General features: G+C 41.9%; 1 protein-coding gene across 1 annotated transcript in view; it reads left to right on the forward strand.

The window, feature by feature from the left end:
- Positions 1 to 20,070, forward strand: part of WLS (Wnt ligand secretion mediator) — an 81,061-nt gene that overhangs the window by 27,993 nt on the left and 32,998 nt on the right. Inside the window, exons 4-7 of the mRNA XM_073593767.1 lie at positions 481 to 642; positions 6,253 to 6,389; positions 13,682 to 13,850; positions 16,457 to 16,554. Coding sequence (XP_073449868.1) covers positions 481 to 642; positions 6,253 to 6,389; positions 13,682 to 13,850; positions 16,457 to 16,554 — 566 coding nt within the window. The remainder of the gene's footprint in view (positions 1 to 480; positions 643 to 6,252; positions 6,390 to 13,681; positions 13,851 to 16,456; positions 16,555 to 20,070) is intronic.

Genomic DNA, 20,070 nt, shown 5'->3' on the forward strand with positions numbered 1-20,070 from the left:
TGTTATTTTTAAAAAAAAAAAAAACACAAGCCTTTAAAGTCAGTTTTTCTGCTGTCTGTGCCCCCTTTAGGGAGAGTCACTCTCTCTATTTGTCCCTTTTACTATTATCATTGAAAGTGAACGTAAAAGAAAATCCCAAATTTTGGATTGTCCCCAGAAAAGTAATAGAAGGGAAATCTTCCAATGAGGACACTAGTTCTGGTGACCTGGGGGTCCCCAAGGAATTCCCTTAATTTACATGGATTTCCTCTCACTTCCTGTTTTGTTTTCATAATGACGGTATCCTCTGTAACTGTTTGTTTAAAGCGGACTTTGACCCTATTTTTATTTTAATATAATAAAATAAATAATAAAACCAAAATCTCAATTTTGAGTGGATTCAACCTTTTTTTTTTTTTTTTAAATAATTAAAAAAAAAAAAAAAAATGTTATGTCCTTGAATGTTTGCTTTACTTGCACCTCTTTTAATTATCTTTACAGACAGAAGAGAACGAAGGACGTTATTATGAGTGCGACGTTCTTCCCCTCATCGAGCTGGGCAGCGTGACTCATAAATATTACCTACTCAACATCAGGCTTCCCGTCAACGATCGCAAGAAAATAAATGTGGGCATTGGAGAGATAAACGAGATGCGTCTTGTGGTGAGACATCGTAAAATATTCCAACTCCAGACGTTAATTCTTAGTTGAGACTTTCACAGGCTCGTTACTCTGATAAACGACCTGAAATGGAGCAAATGTTTTTGTGCCTTCCTTCTTGTTGATTAGCGGTGCTCGGCAGAATACACAATTGAAAACTTTTGGTGTTGAACTGTAAAACTCCTGCAGAGTGGTGATACCAGGAAGCAGACTTTTTCTAATCAAAAAAAATATTACACACACACACACACACACACACACACACACACACACACACACACACACACACACACACACACACACACACACACACACACACACACACACACACACAGTGATGGGGGGAAAAAGCATTTGTTCCCATGCTGATTTTGTACGTTTGCCCACGGACAAAGAAATTATCGGTCTATAATTTTAATGGTCGGTTTATTTCAACAGTGGGAGACAAAATAACAATTTCCATAAAAACGCATTTCAGAAAAGTTATGAATTGATTTGCATTTTAATGAGTGAAATAAGTATTTGACCCCTCCGCAAAACATGACTTAGTACTTGGTGGAAAAACCCTTGTTGACAATCACAGAGGTCAGTTGTTTCTTGTAGTTGGTCACCAGGTTTGCACACATCTCAGGAGGGATTTTGTCCCACAGATCCTCTCCAAGTCATTGAGTTTTGGTAACTTGAACCCTCAGCTCCTTCCACATATTTTCTATAGGGTTAAGGTCTGGAAACTGGCTAGGCCACTGCAGGGCCTTAATGTGCTTCTTCTTGAGCCACTCCTTTGTTGCCTTGGCCGTGTGTTTTGGGTCACTGTCATGCTGGAATACCCATCCACAACCCATTTTCAATGCCCTGGCTGAGGGAAGGAGGTTCTCACCCAAGATATGACGGTACATGTCCCTGTCCATCGTCACTTTGATGCGGTGAAGTTGTCCTGTCCCCTTAGCAGAAAAACCTCCATGTTTGACGGTGGGGATGGTGTTCTTGGGGTCATAGGCAGCATTCCTCCTCCTCCTCCTCCTACAAACCGTGAGTTGAGTTGATGCCAGATAGCTCGATTTTGGTCTCATTTGACCACAACACTTTCACCCAGTTCTCTTAATCATTCAGATGTTCATTAGCAAACTTCAGACGAACCTGTACATGTGCTTTCTTGAGCAGGGGGACCTTGCGGGCACTGCAGGATTTCAGTCCTTCACGGCATAGTGTGTTACCATTTGTTTTCTTGGTGGCTATGGTCCCAGTTGCCTTGAGATCATTGGCAAGATTCTCCCGTGTAGCTCTGGGCTGATTCCTCACCGTCCTCATGATCATTGAAACTCCATGAGGTAATATCTTGCATGGAGCCCCAGACTGTTGTCACCCTCTCACCAAGCTGCTTGGTGATGGTCTTGTAGCCCATTCCAGCCTTGTGTAGATCTACAATCTTGTCCCTGACATCCTTGAACAGCTCTTTGGTCTTGGCCATTGTGGAGAGATTGGTATCCGATTGATTGCTTCTGTGGACAGGAGTCTTTTATACGTGTAACAAGCTGAGATTAGGAGCACTCCCTTTAAGAGAGCTCCTTACCTGTATAGAAGACACCTGGGAGCCAGAAATATTGCTGATTGGATAGGGGATCAAATACTTATTTCATTCATTAAAAAGCGAATCAATTTTTTACTTTTTTTAAATGCATTTTTCTGGATATCTTTGTTCTGTTTCTCACTGTTAAAATAAACCTACCATTAAAATTCTAGACTGATCATTTCTTTGTCAGTGGGAAAACAGCCAGATCCCTCTCAGATTACACTGTCACAATGGTCATAGTGGAGGACCGGGCCATATAAGGTACGCCGTTGGAATTATTGTAAGGTTTCTAGGTCTTGCCTTGTACTCCCAAGTTCTATAGAGAATTTAGGTGCGTGCTACAGCCTTAAGATTAGGTAAGAAAACCTTTACTGAGTTTACTGTGAGTGAAGGAAGAGGCCTCACTGTGCCACCTTCTGTTTTTTTCAATCTTTCTCCGAGGGGTGGGATGTCTGATGCCACTATAGACTTAAGAATCTGTCCAGGTCTAGCTGACCTCAAGGCATTGGCCAACTTTATACATAATTTTCTCCCTGTGCTGGTAGATACTACTTTGCAATCGAGCAGTCACAAGGGGCCCTGGTCTCAGACCTCCACTTCATTGACTTGAATTTTACATTTTCTTTGAGCCTGTAATCTTCTACAAGTGGTCTGACTCATCATTTCTGATGCCGCCAGCCCAGCAGAGCTTATTCATTTCAGAGGCTGAGGCCTGACTTACTGATGACCTTTCCTGCGCCAGAGAATGTTTGTCTAGAGCTGTTGACTTTAATGCTGAATGGTTTCAATTGTTTCTTGTGCCATTTACTGCAGAATAAATGCATAATCGCAAGTGAAAGGGTAGACCAAATTGGTTTATAATATGTAATCCATTGTACGATCTTGAAGTGTACCTGTTACCCTAGTAGACCTTTTGCGGCTTAAATATTTTTCTTGCTTGTTCAAAGGGAGCCTTTGACAGAACTTGTAATGCAGCAATGTTACAGGCTCCTAGCAAACTGATAGAAGGGTGATCTGAAATATTGGCAGTGACTGCCTCCCCTCTACATGGATGTTGGGTAGACCTTAAAGAGAACCAGTCACAGCTGGACTGTAAGACTTAGAATATTCTGTTGTAAATTTGCATACCTACTTATGATTTTCATTTGTCCCCGTAGTAAGCATTTTTTTTTATCAATGATATGATTTAGGTACCATAACAAGTAAGATGGATGGCCATCTTGCAGGGTCAGTCAAAGCCTGGCAATCTATACTTTAGGAACTTGTGAAGTCATCTTCGGAGATAATATGATGGCTGGCCATTGACCATTTTCTCCGAAATACAGCCTACCAACAAAAATCCTTTTGCTAGTAGTAGAAGTAGTGATTTTGATTTTCCTAAACAGTTTACACAACATTTTTCTAGGCACAAGTAACAGAAAACACAACAAAACAGGTTGGTTTCAATTGAAAGTTGGCGCAAATCCCGGACAAGCCCCCAATTGTTTTGCTTGTACCTCTTATGCCACATACACACGACCGGTTTAGCCGTTTGTAATAAACTCCGGTTTCTCCGGCGGAATTCCATTCAAGCGCTCTTGCCTACACACATGGTAGGAAGAAGCCGTCACCTGAAGATATTAAAGGCTTACCTTCAGGTGACGGCTTCTTCCTACCATCCTTGCCTTTCCCGGGAATTCTGGTTGCTTTCACATAGCCTCTCCACACACCTTTTATTCCAACCTTCAATCCAATATGGGCGTTTAAAGTACCACACTTTTGTTACCCCGTTGGTCTCATAGCCTGTTGCGACTTGGCTGGCATAAGTCGTCCCAAGTCATTTACTTCTGGTAAGCCCCCTAAGATCCTGGGTGGTGGCTTCCTCACTTCCTTTATACTGTCGGTGGACTTTAATATGTTGGCTCCTTGTGGTGCCAATCCTATTTAGAGCCCTCTTGGATTTTTTTAAGTTTATTCTGTATCACTTCTCACATGTTTTGATACCTTTTATTATTATATATTATATACACAGTGTATTATTCGTAATTTACACTAATACCGTAGAAGTTTTTTACACATTGGTTCACACTTTTGTATATTATATAGATATTATCTGGTCTTTTTATATTACATGTAACCATATGGCATGTCAATATATACAAACTTTATCTGGTTTGATATGTCACTTATTCTATTATAATCTCTTTTTGAATCTATAGCGCCACATTTTTTTATATATTTTTCTACTTCCTGGGTCTATAGGTGTGTTGGCAGCTGTTTACTCATTTTTTACGCAGCGCTGTTTTATTTATAACATTTTTCTAGTGTATGCAATGCTACAGACTGTTGGATACTGCAAACTTATTTTAGGGAATAGTGAGAGACTACAGTTATACTACCAGTGTGGTTGAATTGTATAGAAGTATGGTGTAAGACATAGAGACTGTGTACGTTGCTTGAAACTGCTGGGGATGACAACTGTTATAGCCCTATTGCAAATCAATACTCTCACTGCTAAATGCTTAAGTCCAAGGGCCACACTCTTTTTGTAGTGTAGCGGTACCCCCATAGGGGCTGCTGGTAATTGTGGCCCGTCCCCCCACCCCACACAGCCAGGTACATGAATTTCCAGACACACTTCAGTCAAGAAATAGTCCTTTGTTTTGTTTTTTGTTTTATTAGGGGAATAGAACTTGGGTGGGGATAGGGTACATATGGGATGCCAGTAACAAACATGCCCACTTGATTGAAGATAGGAAATTTAGGGATTAAACTATATACACCACTGGTATATACAACCTCTTCCCTTCACCTCCAGCACATACACTTGCTTGCAGACTATCACTCCCAGGACCAGCTAGAACTGTGGTTGAGGCCTGACACTGGCTCAGCTAAGCCCAAAGCAAATGCCATTTGCAGGCAGGGACTGAAGGCCCCTATGGTGTAGCAGAATTGGTATTGGTTCTTAGTGCTAGCTGTCCCACATGTGGCTACTGCTCCCAGCACCACCTCTTCAGGCTCTGCCAGCCCTCCTGGCTTTAGCTGCCTCTTTCCACTGCCCGTGCCACAAAAGTCCTCCTGATTGCCTCTGCACCCATCCTAGACTGCTCCATCCCAGTCCTCTCAGGCTTGCCTCCCAGTCCTCCTTCTGATTTGTGTGTCACTCACCAGCCCTCTCGGCTGTTTCTGTTGCGCCTGGAGACTTGCCTGGCAGTGTTCCCCCACTGTCCTCCTTGCTCCTGTGTCTCCTGTCTAGGACATCTTAGTCTGTCTTGAGGAGGGCCCTGTCTACACCCGAGCCCAGGCCCAAGGTCACCCCCCAGACTGGGGAGCTCCCTCAAAGGCCACGACAGCCTAAATCTCCATCTCCAGCTTCTACCCAACACTTCTCCCCAGCTGGGCTGACCCTAAGTATTTGAGTTGCCTGCACCCTGTCAATCCAAGTTGGGGATTGGTCAAGGCCTTCAGAATACTCCAGGCAGTTCCACCTTACCTCCCCTCCCATCTTTCCAGAAGGTTCCAGCACATTCTAGAAACAGATGGGAGTTCTCAGTGATGCTGCCTGTGAGTCATCCAGCTCTCCCTGGATTTCTGCCCAACCCAGGAAACAATCTGGCTTGGCTGCCAGCCAAGACTGCATAAATTTACCTGTACTATGAAAAAACTATTTACACTTATAGCACTAGAGGTTGCTACAGTAGTATGGGTGCATTTCTTAATTTTTTACAAGATGTGGCATGTACCTTTTTTAAGGAGAAATTCACATCCTGGGCAAAGTAACAGGTTGACATAAAGTGGCTAGTATCTATGTTCCCTGCAGGCTGCAAGACTAAAGCCCCTTTCCCCAGAAATGTCCGGTAATTACAGGCATAGGGGGACACATGACACTAACCTCCCTGCTACTCTACAATGGAGGACTGCTGTCCTAAGCTAGTCAGCAGATTATCTGTTAATTGATTGGTAGCTCCTAGATTGTCCTGACTCCACCATAGACTGCCGTCCCTGCTCCAGGTACATTGCATGTTTGCCTCTGATTTATTTTTTATTCTCTATCCCCTATGTAGTCGATTTTCCAGAATGGAGGCTTTACCAGAGTGTGGTTTGCTATGAAGACATTCCTGACACCGAGCATCCTAATTATTATGATCTGGTACTGGAGGAGAATCGTTATGATGACCCGGCCGCCGGTGCTGCTGGAAAAGTAAGGGAATAGTAAATTCTTCTTTAGCAGATTTGCGTTGTCTTGCGTTGTCTTAATAGCTGCAGTCTGCAGATACCGTATCTACAATGACATCGGTCATACGATACAGGAATAGAAAGAAAAAAAAAGTAACATAATACATAGTTCTACAGTAAATGTTGTCAAATTAGATGAGCTGTTTCATTTTGAAAATTTTTGATTATTTAAAGTCTTTTGTTAACAGCGATTTATATGGAGCAATCTGTGCTTTGACACCCATTTCCTAATATTCCAAACTCTGCCGTCATCTCTTGGCAAATGTACCAGTTCCTGGAAAGATTGTCCAATACTTGGTGACTTTGTCTTTTTAAATATGGATGTACAAATATACCCTAGCCTGGCAGATTGACTCCATAAAAAGGGCCAAATAAATTAAGATTGTTCAGGAGTAAGAATTGTTGCTCATGACCTATTCTGTTCATAAAATAAGTGCTGCACTAGAGAAAAAAAAAATATGATGCAAAGAATTATATCAAAACTTAATCACACCATGTGCAAGAAATAAGAGTCCAAATAACTATATAACAGTCCACCATTCAATGTGACAACAAGTATAAGTTTGCGATAAATCTTCCCTCAGTGGTAATAAAGTGCAGTTCTTCACACTTATGGACACCACACCACAGTGTTGCTCGCCAGCACTGAATGGGGAATTGAGCTTTAAGACCTGCTTAGACATGTGCAATTCATTTTGTTCTAAATCTAGTTTTTTAACGAATTTCGATAAATTCATTAATTTGGAAATATCCGAATTAACGAAAACCCGCTTAACAAATTTTTTCAAATATTTAAAAATTCATAAATTTGAAAATTTGTAAACCCGAAAATCCTAAAATCTGAAACAATAACTAATAACTATTACGAATTATTTATAGGTATTGGAATTTCCTTTTAAAAAAAAAAAAAAAAGTTGGTGAGCGTAACGCATATGAATTTATCCAAATTTACGAATTATCCAAAATAACGAATGCCATATCTAAACGAATGGAACGTAACAAATTTATAATAATTAAATAACAATAATAATATTTTTATAAATTATGGACACCACACCACAGTTTTGCTCACCAACACTGATGGGGGAATCAAGCTTTAAGACATGCTTAGACCTGTGCAATTCGTTTCAGATTTGTTTTTTAATGAAATTTCGACAAATTCATTCATTTTCAAATATCCGAATTAACGAAAACCCGATTAACACATTTTTCCGAAATATTCGTAAATTCAAATATTTTAGGATTCGTAAATTCGATAATTTGTATATTCATAAATTAGATTATTCGTATATTCTAAAATTCGTATATTCTAAAATTCGTATATTCTAAAATTCGTATATTTGCATATTTGTAAATTCGAAAATTCGTTTATTCCAAAATTCGAATTTCGAAAATCCAAAAACCCGGAATTTTGAAAATCTGAAATAACTAATAACTATTACTAACTATTAAATTATAGGTATTGGAATTTCCTTTCAAATTTGGCTGTTAGTGAACGCAACGAATACAAATTTATCCGAAGTTACGAAATCCGAAATAACGAATGCTGTATCTACACGGATGGAACGTAACTAATTAATAGTAAAAATAATTTTAAAAAAGTATTACTATTTATTAATTATTTTGTCCCATTTCTTTATATGCGGCATTCGTTATTCTGGATAATTCATAACTTTGGATAAATTCGTATTAGTTACTTTCACGAGCAACCAAATTTGAAAGGAAACTCCAATACCTATAATTTAATAGTTATTAATTAGTATTTCTTATGGATTTTCATATTTTCGGATTTACGAATTGTGATCATAAAGAATGACCCGAAAAACTGAAAAAAACAAAACAAACGAAAACTAACGAATTTTTCGGCAGTTCACATGTCTAGTTTGCGATAAATCTTCCAATGGTAATAAAGTGCAGCTCTTCACACTTGTGGACCAACACCACCGTGTTTTTCGCCAACACTGATGAGGGAATCGAGCTTACCTGAGCCATTTGACCCTCCATTTAAGAGAAGTCAACATGCATTCATATATAAGGGATCCTCTGGAAATGTAGCACTTCACACACGCTATTCTCAACTGGCTTCCTCCAAAGCTCTAAAAGATTCATAAAAAGGATGCCATATAGTGTAAAAAAATGTATTAAAACATCCAAAATACTCACGTGTGTGTGATATATATATCACAAAGCCGGTCCCGGGAATCAAACGGGCCGCTTCTGGACTAGAAGACGCGTGATGACGTCACATACGTTGACTTCACCCATTTGTGACATCATCTTCTAGTCTGGAAGAGGCCCGTTTGATTCTTGGGATTTGCTTGTGTTTGTGTAAGCATTGTTCATATACAGTATATACTTGTGTGTATTTTGGCTGTTTTAATACATTTTGTATCTGTATAATATTACACTATATGGCATTCTTGGCTTTCTTTTTATAAACCTTTGGGGGAGCCAGTAGAGACCAGTGTATGTGGAGTGCTACATTTCCAGAGGATCCCTTGTATACAAATGCATGTTGACTTCTCTTAAATGAAGGGCCAAATGGCTCAGGTAAGTATGTCTTAATAGGCATGCGGTGGATACTGTGGTGCGGTGCCCATAATTGTGAAGCGCTGCACTTTATTACCATTGAGGGAAGATATATCACAAACTTATATTTAGTCTTTTACATTAGATTGACCGTTGTATAGTTTTTTGGACAGTTGTATTATTTCTTGCATACAGTGTAATTATGTTTTTAAGTCTTGTATTTTTTTGAGTGCAGCACTTCTTTTAAGATTTTAGTTGCCAATTATACAGTTGTGCTCTAAAGTTAGCATACCCTGGCAGAAATTGTGAAATTTGGGGATTTATATTGAAAATATGACTAATCATGCCAAAAAACTGTCTTTTATTCAAGGATAGTGATCACATGAAGCCATTTATTATCACATAGTTTTTTGGCTCCTTTTAAAATCCTAATAACAGAAATCACCCAAATGGCCCTGATGAAAAGTTTACATACCCTGGAATGTTTGGCCTTGGTACAGACACAGAAGGTGGCAATCACAGGTTAAAATCTGGGTATAAATAGTCAATGAGTTTGTTAGCTCTCAAATGGATGCACTAAGCAGGCTAGATACTAAGCCATGGGGAGCAGAAAAGAACAGGCAAAAGACCTGCGTAACATGGTAATGAAACTTTACAAAGATGGAAAAGGATATGAAAAGATATCCAAAGCCTTTGAATATGCCAGTCAGTATTGTTCAATCATTTGCCAAGGTCAGATAGATCAAGAAAGATTTCAGCCACAACTGTCACAGGAATTGTTCAGGATACAAAGAAAAACCCACAGGTAACCTCAGGAGAAATACAGGCTGCTCTGGAAAAAGATGGTGTGGTTGTTTTTAAGGAGCGCAATACGATGATACTTGAACAAAAACAGCTGCATGGTCAAGTTGCCAGAAAGAAGCCTTTACTATACAAGTTCCACAAAAAAGTCTGGTTACAATATGCCCAACAACACCTTGACATGCCTCATTGGGCTTTTTTGGCATTGGCGCAGTAAAGGCTTCCTTCTGGCACCTCAACCATGCAGCTCTTTTTTGTTCAAGTATTGTTGAATTGTGCTCCTTAAAAACAACCACACCGTCTTTTTGGAGAGCAGCCTGTATTTCTCCTGAGGTTACCTGTGGGGTTTTTTTTTTTCCCGCCAGTTGTGGCTGCAATCTTTCTTGGTCTACCTGACCTTGGCTTGGTAAAAGCGCCCCGAATTTTCAACTTCTTAATAAGGGATTAAACCGTACTGACTGGCATATTCAAGGCTTTGGGTATCTCTTTATATCCTTTTCCATCTTTATAAAGTTCCATTACTTTGTTACGCAGGTCTTTAGACTGTTCTTTTCTACCTCCTCATGGCTCAGTGTCTAGCCTGCTTAGGACATCCATGTAAGAGCTAACAAACTCATTGACTATTTATACACAGACACTAATTGTGATTTAAAAAGCCACAAAGGTGGGAAATTAACCTTTTAATTGCCATGTTAACCTGTGTGTACCACCTTCTTTGTCTGTACCAAGGCCAAAAATTCCAGGGTATGTAAACTTTTTATCAGGGCCATTTGGGTGATTTCTGTTATTATGATTTAAAAAGGATCCAAAAAACGATGTGATAATAAATGGCTTCATGTGATCACCATCCATAACCGCATGCCGACCAGCCGCTGCAGTTTTACAAAATGGTACGGCTGGGCGAAACGACGTTACCTTGCGTCTCTTTGCATTTTTGGCCACTAGAGGCGCGCGCACCGCTGCGTGTGCCTGGTGCCGATGCAAGCGCCCGGCCGGCATGATCGCTCGCGACAGAGCGAGAACTGGGATCTGTGTGTGTAAACATGCAGATCCTGGTTCTTTCAGGGGAGTAGAGACAGATCGTATGAACACCGATCTCTCTCTCTCTCTCTCTCTCTCTCTCTCTCTCTGTCTCTCTCTGTCTCTCTCTGTCTCTCTCTGTCTCTCTCTGTCTCTTTCTGTCTCTCTCTGTCTCTCTGTGTCCCTCTGTCCTCCTAGACAGTCCCATCCCCTCCTACTGTTAGAACACACCTAGGGAACACAGTTAACCCCTGGATCGCCCCCTTCCCTGCCAGTGACATGTATACAGTAATTTGTGCCTTTTTTATAGCACTGATCGCTGTATAATTGTCAGTGCACCCAAAAATGTGTCAAGTGTCCAATTTGTCCGCTGCAATATCGCAGTCCCAATAAAAATCGCAGATCGCCGATTGCTACTAAAAAATAAGACTGTTTTTTGGCATGATCAGTCATATTTTAAATATTAATGCCAAAATTTCACAATTTCTGACAGGGTATGCAAACATTTGAGCTCAACTGTATCTGTTGGTGTGCTACCAGCTGACTTTGAACGGTACCTAGAAGCGCAATTTCTTTTCTAATGAATGACCTATTACATTGGTGCAGGGCATGTCATATAAACTACTGTTGGAGTGCATATTGCGCCATCGTCCTCTTGGCATGCTATTGCACAACCCTATTGCACCAAATCTTGACAAACCCCATTTTTTTAACTATTATTTATTTGGTACCAATTGTCAGCCTATTTTATTTTTTTACAAATGTCACAGCCCATAGATTATTCGATTGGTGGAAGGAAAGAAAATCGCTTGATTTCCTCATCAAAACAGTCAGTGTTAATAGGAGAATGCCTCCTGCAGCGCTATTGTGTTCTGCTGATGGAGGGCGTAGGGATCCTTCCAGTGGTGGCTGGTGAAGTTTTAGGATGGGGGGGGCGCCAGACCCAGCCCTTCCTTTTTGACCCCTCCCACTTGGTGAAAATGGGTGTGGTTTCAGCGAAATAGTGGGCATGGCTCTAAGGTGGTGTGGTTAGCGTCTGAGATGAACAAGGGATGGAGGGAGCGAGGGATGGAGGGACAGCAGGCCCAGATCCTACACAACAACAGAAATATGTGTATTCTAGAAAGTTTAACAATCAGCAGGTATAGATATTCCAAACACCTGGTGTTAGCACTTCAATCATCCCGGCACCATGGTTGTTATGGTGTCAGGATGATTGATGCGCATTATTTCTATTATTACATTGTAATATAAAATGAAATCATTCAACTTGCCATAATGCAGAATCAGTGGGAGCCCTGAGCGTGTCACTAGCCATGTCGCATGCCATCAGGTGTCCCCAGCGGAGTCCGTCCTTACGTGCAGCCTGTGTTCCACCAAATGCAGCCTTGCCTGTGTCACATCGAACCCCCCCCCCGTTCTCCGCGGGAGCACAGCGGTACTTACCTTGCTGTGTGTTGTCCTCTTCTGCGGTGCCTCCTTCCACAGCAGTGATGGAGGAGTTCGCTCCTCCCATACTTCCTGTTTTCTCTGTCCTGGGTGCAATGGGAAAGAGCAAACAGGAAGTGACATCAAACTGAGATGTCAAACCGCCCGGCCATAGTAATAGATACTACAAGCGCTGGGTAGAAGCTACTTGGCGCTTCGGAAAGCGCCGCAAGGTGGGATAAACGCTCGCAAATTAAGCGCCGCATCTGCAATCTCATGATTGCATAGATGTGGCGCTTCCCATAAGTGCACTGTGTCTGGCGTCCGAACACAGTGCACTTAAGGACTTTTTTTGTATTTTTTTTTTATAGGGCCAGTATTAAAATTTGTTTTTTGTGACTGCTTGGAGGGGGGGGGGGTGGCGCCCATGCGCCCCCTGTGGACGGGCCACCACTGGATCCTTCCTGACTGGCACAACACAATAGTGCTTTGGGAGGAATTCCCCCATCAACACTGTAAAGCCAAGATCCATCCATCGCCTGAACCAGCTGAGTGAAGCTGAAAACGGGTCACAGAAGTGCCAGAATAGCTGCACTCCTGTTATCTATAGGAGAATTAGGGCAAAAAAGATATGGCTATGCTTCTCATTTAAAGCCAATCTCCTAGGAAACAATTACTCTGATATGCATAGAAGGGAGATGTTTTACCTGCCAACAAATTTGTATTTCTGTCCATCCAGTCTTGAAACTTAAGAGGTCTGTCTACACCATGCAGACCTGTCTGGCAATAGAAGAGACCCGATTTTTCTCTGCTCCAGTTAAAGCAACACTTACATGTCTTGTCCCTCTTCCAGCCTGTGACTGGACAGTGAGGGGAGAAGCAGCAGACTGGTAAGCTCATCTTTCTGTCGCTCATTTACAGCATGTTCCTTGCACTGCAGCAGAGCTGATTGGCTTCTTGTGCTGCTCCTCTTTTCCCCAGTCTTGAGTTCTGCTGTACAGGGACTACAAAAGGCTGATACGAAATCAAAACTCGGTACTTGCTTTTAAATGCGAGTCACGTTATTTTAATGACATATTATTGGGCTTCTATGGATAACCATAATTACATACTACAAACAACTATATGCAGTCTTGTAGACAGATTTTGGGGTCTCCATAATGGCAGCACAAATAGGGCGTCTCTGGGACAGATATTGGGGTCTCCACAATGGCAGCACGTATAGGACTTCTATGGGGCACAGATATTGAGGTCTCTACAATGGAAGCACAAATAGGGCTTCTATGGGCACAGAGCTGAATTAATGCTGCCTCTCCCTGGAATTCACTTTTTAAAAGAAAAAGTTTTGGCTGGAGTTAAGGTTTTGGTATATTTGCAGCGCTATAGTTCCAACCTGCAGTGTTTCGAATGATGAATTGTTTCTGGTTGGCAAATATTTATCCTATGGATATCCTTTTTAATCCTATTTTCTTCCTTCAGGATTATCTTCGCTCTGGGAATCTCCATGACTTTTATTAACATTCCCGTTGAATGGTTCTCTATTGGGTTTAACTGGACATGGATGCTGCTTTTCGGAGATATTCGCCAAGGCATCTTCTATGTGATGCTCCTTTCCTTTTGGATCATCTTCTGTGGGGAACACATGATGGTAAGAATTGAGACTTGACCAGTAAGCAGAGGCCTTCTTCTGCTCCCTGAGGCTTCGGACTGGGTCACTTTTCCTCTACTCTTTTCAGAGCTGCACAGCAAAATGAAACCCCTTTTTACCAAATATCTGAAAATTTTAAGTTGTCGGAGCCCTAAGCTAGCCCGGTTACTGGAGTTCCTTCCACTGTTAGTGGAAGGAACCACCAAGTGCAAAGTGGACACCATGCATCCAACACTCCTGGAAGTACCAGATGTTGAACATTTTTTTTTTTTTAGGTAGCGATATCTCTTTTTTATAGTATGGAATGGTGGTGCAGTCAGCAGGACTGGTTTTAAAAGCTACTTTTTTTTTTTTTAAATTCTATTAGGTGGTGACAAGATTTCTTTTAAAGGATTCGTTCATCTAAAAGTGACATTTTAAAGTTTTTGTAGACGCTAGCTAGTCTCCAAAGACTTGTGGCTACTCTGAGGGGCTTCCCTGATGATTTTTTTTTTTTTTAATTTATTACAAATAATGTAAGATACGGAGTTGGAACACATGAAGATGGGAGGGAACACCCCAAACTCCCAGGGAGGCAAGGAGAAATGGAATTATGAGAGGGAGATCTCAACCTGGGACCTTTGGTTGTAGTGACTCTTTTAATGTGATCAAATTGTAAGCTTCCCAGTTTTGGTCCTATTCTGTTAACCTTACCTTTTTAAAGCGTTACTAAACCCACAAAATCAGTCTGTATATGCAGTAAAGCATGCTTGTTATACTCACTGTGGAACCCAAGGGGTTAATCCTCCACATTGTTTAACCACTTGCCCACTGGGCTCTTAAACCCCCTTCCTAACCAGACCAATTTTCAGCTTTCGGTGCTCTCACACTTTGAATGGCAATTACTCAGTCATGCAACACTTTACCCATATGAAATGTTTGTCCTTTTTTTCACACAAATAGAGCTTTCTTTTGGTGGTATTTAATCACTGCTGGGTTTTTTTTTTTGCATTATAAATCAAAAAAGACTGAAAATTTTGTAAAAAAAAAAAAAATTCTTTCTGTTAAAATTTATTGGCAGAGTGTTGGCACTGATTGCAGCGCTGTGGGCTGGATGTTTAGTGCCCACAGTGCTGCTGCAATCTCTCCCCCTCTCCCCTCGCACTGTACCGATCGTGACGCCGGTTTGTTTACATGTGATTGCTCCGTCATTTGACGGAACAATCACGTGGTAAACGGCCGCGATCAGCAGCTATTTACCGTGATCCGTGATGCGCCGGGTCCGGGGGATGTTCCCGGGGGCGCGCGGGAGCAACTTTCTGGGAGGACGTCCATGGATGGATTTGATCCTGTCTTCTCTGATCCTCCCCTTCTTCCACAGTCCCCAATCTATCTGCTGATAGTACAGAGTCTTTGGAGGCACTCTGTACATGATTAGTTTGGTGTGTATTGCTAGAGGTTTTTTTTTTTTCTCTTGGGAGAGTGCATGTGATCAGCACAGGGCCAATCATCACTTTCCAGACTGAGGGTCAGGGGTCCTGCAGCCTCATAGAGAATGAAAAATCCTCCTACAAGCTTTAACCAGACACTCATAAAAGTCACAAGACTGCTCTATACTGCTGATGAGAAAAGGTATTTAGCAGTTTATATTTACTAAAATAATTGCATTTTCATGTTCTGTGTACTGTGGGAGAACAGATATAGTGAATGCAGGTTCTGGGTTTAGTAACACTTCAAAGGATAGCCCCACTTTAATAGGAAAAAATAAAACAAATAAAAAAATAATAAAGCTTATAAAATTGCTACAAAGTCATATTGTAATTTTAATGTTAGTAAAAATTACCTTTCCTGTTCAATACACAGCCACTGTGAATTTTCATAAAATTCAATGCAATATGGCAACCTGGAGGCGTTCTGTGCATACCAATAAATTGATTGCTTTTCTGAATGCAGAGTTCAGAATACCTCCAAAATCGATGTTTCCTGGTTGTGTGATTGGCTTACAGATTTTCCCAAAAGACGCAAGTCAAATTTAACACCCCGTGCAATAAGGGGTTTCTGTTTTTGGTGAGATACTCCACATAGGTTAAATACTTCTAAAGAGATGCAAACCTTGCAGCTTTTCTCCCTAGAACACTGAGGGTGCACCATGTGATTATAATGAACCAGACCCTCCCCATTCAGATTCATTCTGCAAAGGATATGGTGAAACAAAGAGCTATTGTGTGTGATACCTGCTATATACATTGATTACACAGAGGGGATTGTTTTTTTGTTTATTGATAAACTATATATATATATATATATATATATATATATATATATATATAGTATATTTATAATCTTTAGGTCTAAAAAAAAAAAAAAAAAAAAAATAATAATATTATATATAATTTTTTTTTTTTTTTTTTAGACCTAAAGATTATAAATATACTCGTAGAAAGCATTTCTTAACTGGTTAAATCAAAAGATTTGATGAGAGAGTGCAAAGGGGACCTGTCCTAATTTGGGTGACTTCATGCCGTCTGTGTAATCTGTTCTCTCTGCTATTCAGGCCAGAATGTATTGACTACATGTTCATTGCTAAATGTATTAGTACTTAAATGTCTTTACTTTTCCCTCTATAGGACCAGTCTGAAAGAAATCGTATATCTGTATACTGGAAGCAAGTTGTCCCCATAGCATTCGGCTCCTGCTGCCTTTTTATATTTGATATGTGTGAGAGGTAATTGGGGGTTTGTTTGTTCTGGATGGGCAAAGTCTAGGTTCACGTTTTTAAAAATCATTCAATGTATTGGTATGAGCAAAATGCCACAGGCACTGTGTAAAAGCTAGAATAAGGTGCTGACTTTTTACAAGCGACGATGATGGAACAAAAAACGGCAAAACAGCCGCTGTCTGTCACTGTATTCTACCACTTCATAATAATACTATTAACTGCTTCTCTACCAGGCCAATTCTGACATTCCTCTCCATGTAAAGATCTTCTTTTTATTTATTTTATTTGCTACAAAATTACTTGGAGCCCCTAAACATCATATATTTTTTAAGCAGAGGACCTAGAGAATAAAATGGGCATTGCTTTTTTTTTTTTTTTGCATATCACGCAGTGTTTACGCAGCAGTTTTTTTTAACCACTTCTTGCCTGCTGTATGCAGAATGGCAGCCGCAGGGTGGCTTTATTATCCTGATCTGGCCTCATATGATGCTCAGCAGGATAAGCCGCTCCCGCTCATCCGATCCTGGTAAAGAACCTATGGCGTTGGCTCTTTAGCAGGTGATCAGCTGTGTCCAATCACATCGTGACCAGGAAGTGCCGTTTATCAGCTTTTCCTTTATTTGCGCTGACACGGTGTGAGTAATGGAGAGACAATCAGCAGCTCTCCTGATGGGGGGTCTTTAGTGTTAATCAGCGCATTGATTTTCAGTACACACCCATCCAGGATGCCCACTAGAGCCCACCAGGGATAACCATCCAGTGGCCATCAGGGATGCCAATCAGTAGTGTCCATCAGTGCGGCCTACCAGTGCCACCTATGAGTGCATATCAAAAAATATGTTAAAAAAAACAAAGTCTTTCAAACATTAGTAGCGTTTAAGAAGTTCATATGTGAATCAAAATAAGTTCCACTTGTGCTTTAATTATACAAAGCAGGTTGTGGAATAGTGGCTGATCCGTTCATACAAAATGTTGAGGGCATGAGCACACAGCTACCCACGCCGTTGATCTTCTGTGATAACTTACCCGGGAATACCGCTCTCATCGGTAATAAGGTATATCGGGACTCAACGATCTAGTACAGAGATATGATACATGCTTATAATATTTTTGATACATTGTAAGTGTACATCTATATGGGATCACTTTGTTTTTTTTTAAATAAAATTATTTTAATTCACTGGAAACGGATCAGCCACTATCCCACACCCTGCTTTGTATAATTAAAACACAAGTGGAACTTTTTATTTTGGTTCACATATGAACGTCTTAAGTGCTACTAATGTTTGAAAGACTTTGTTTTTTTTTTTTAACATGTTTTTCTTTCTCGAACATCACGGGACACAGAGCCTCATTAATAACTGATGGGTTATATAGGTATCACTAGGTGATTGGACACTGGTCACACCCTAACCAGGAAGTTCAACCCCCTATATAATCCCTCCCCTCACAGGGATACCTCCGTTTTTACGCCAGTGTCTTAGGTGTTGGACGTGTAAAGATGTCCTGTGCTGAGCTCCAAAGGGAATATCCTATACTGGGGCAAGCCAGGCGAACCGGATCCATTTCAAAGTGTCTTTTCTAGGCCGAATTGGATGGTACCCGGGCCTCGTGTCCGAAGAAACGAGGTTTTACCTGTAACGCTTCCTCTTTTTAGAGAGCTGGACCCCGCATATTAGAAAATGTTTTTCTTATTTCTGGCCGGGTGCTTTACAGGCCCAGAACTGTGGATCCCCCTATTCGTAGGGAGCCACAGTCTCTGAAGGTTTTTTCAAATGGAGCCCATCGTGAGAGGCGAAGATTGGGTCTGTACAACAGAACCCTGCGGCTGGATAAGGTAAGGAAGATCCCACAGAATTTTTTAATTCTAGTAGGTTTCTCCTTTAAGGTAAATGCATGCTATGCCTATTGTCGCCACCGGGGGGCTGCCAAGAGCACATACCTTCTCATGCTGATGTCTGTCCCAGTGTTTCCACGCTGCACAAGCTCCTCCGGCCGGCTCAGGCAGGATGGGATGGGGAACTCTCCTTAGGGATATCCCCCCCCCAGACTAGGGGGAGGCCGCAGGTGGTCTGTGAGGTGGTTATACACCGCACTTTCACCGCCGCCGCCATTTGCCACGTGCAGGCCCCATCACTACCGGCCTCTCTCCTTCCTCCCCCTCCCCCAGCCTTTCCTCCACGCTGATCCCAGAGGGTCGGCTAGCGCTGGAAGCGTGCGGTTTCCAAAAATGAAGGGGGAGGCGGTGGGGGGGGGGGGGGGGCGGGGCATCAGCACAGCGTCCAGCGTGCTCAGATGCCCACAGGTGCTGGCTGCAGGCTATTAAAGGCACAGATTACAGGTGCACTAAGCCTTTGGAGGGACACAGAGCTGACGGTCGCATGTAAGGTGGGACACAGGCATTCTCCTAGGCAGCATTTACTAAGGTAACACCAGACTGGGCATTTGGTAGCAAGGCTTTGGCCAGGCTACATCGCTCAGCAGTCAGTGTTCATTTTGTGATACCTCCACCTTGTTGCTATGCACTATGGGTAGAAGAGGATCAAATACCCCAAGAACCAGAGACTCTAGGGGATCTCGTTCAGGTTCTGAGGACCCCCTTTCTGCAGCATCCTCCCCCCCTGAAGGGCCAGGGACGGCTAGTCAGGGAGAGCCATTGGGGTCAGGGGCTACACCTGCTTCTGGCACTTCAGCCCCTGTATACATTACACAGGAGGTGTATCCTATGGAAGAAAAGTTTATTAAGATGTGGGGAATACCGGCCATTGATGCCGCCATTTCCTTTGTAAATAATAGTCTGACTTGTTCTGTAGACAATGCTCAGATGCTCAGGGATCCTGTGGATAAAAAGATGGAATCTCTATTGAAGGATGTTTTCTCCTTGGCAGGTTCAGTGGCTCAACCTGCAGTAGCAGCGATTGGAGTCTGTCAATACTTAAGAGACCATGTTAAGCAGGTCATCAAAGTTTTACCTGAACAGCAGGCCCAGGGGTTGGCTAACCTTCCAGCGGCCTTATGTTATGTTGTTGACGCCATCCGAGATTCTATCATGCAAACCTCTCATCTTTCACTGGGGTTGGTGCATATACGTAGAATCCTATGGTTGAAAAATTGGTCAGCCAAAGCACCATGTAAGAAGCTGCTGGCTGGGTTTCCATTTTGTGGTGCAAGGTTGTTTGGAGAAGACTTGGATAACTATATCAAGAGAATCTCTTGTGGGAAAAGCACTCTCTTCCTGTTGAGAAGAAGAGTAAGCGTCCCTCTTTCAAACAGACTCTTTCCCCAGCGCCAGGGGCTTCAGCCTCCAGGCAGTCTCGACGGCCTCCTCCGTCTGGGTCAGGAAACAAGAGTCAACCCCAGGGACAAAAGAAGTCCTGGGGGAAGAAGCCTACTAGGCAAAACACTAGGACCTCTTTATGAAGGGGCGCCCCTGCTCGTTCGAGTGGGGGGAAGACTGCGACAGTTCTCAAGGTTCTGGCAGGAGGACTTCTAGGACAGACGGGTAATCTCCACGGTAACCTT

The sequence above is a fragment of the Aquarana catesbeiana genome, linkage group LG07 (genome assembly GCF_042186555.1).
Source record: "Aquarana catesbeiana isolate 2022-GZ linkage group LG07, ASM4218655v1, whole genome shotgun sequence".
Taxonomy (NCBI): Eukaryota; Metazoa; Chordata; class Amphibia; order Anura; family Ranidae; genus Aquarana; species Aquarana catesbeiana.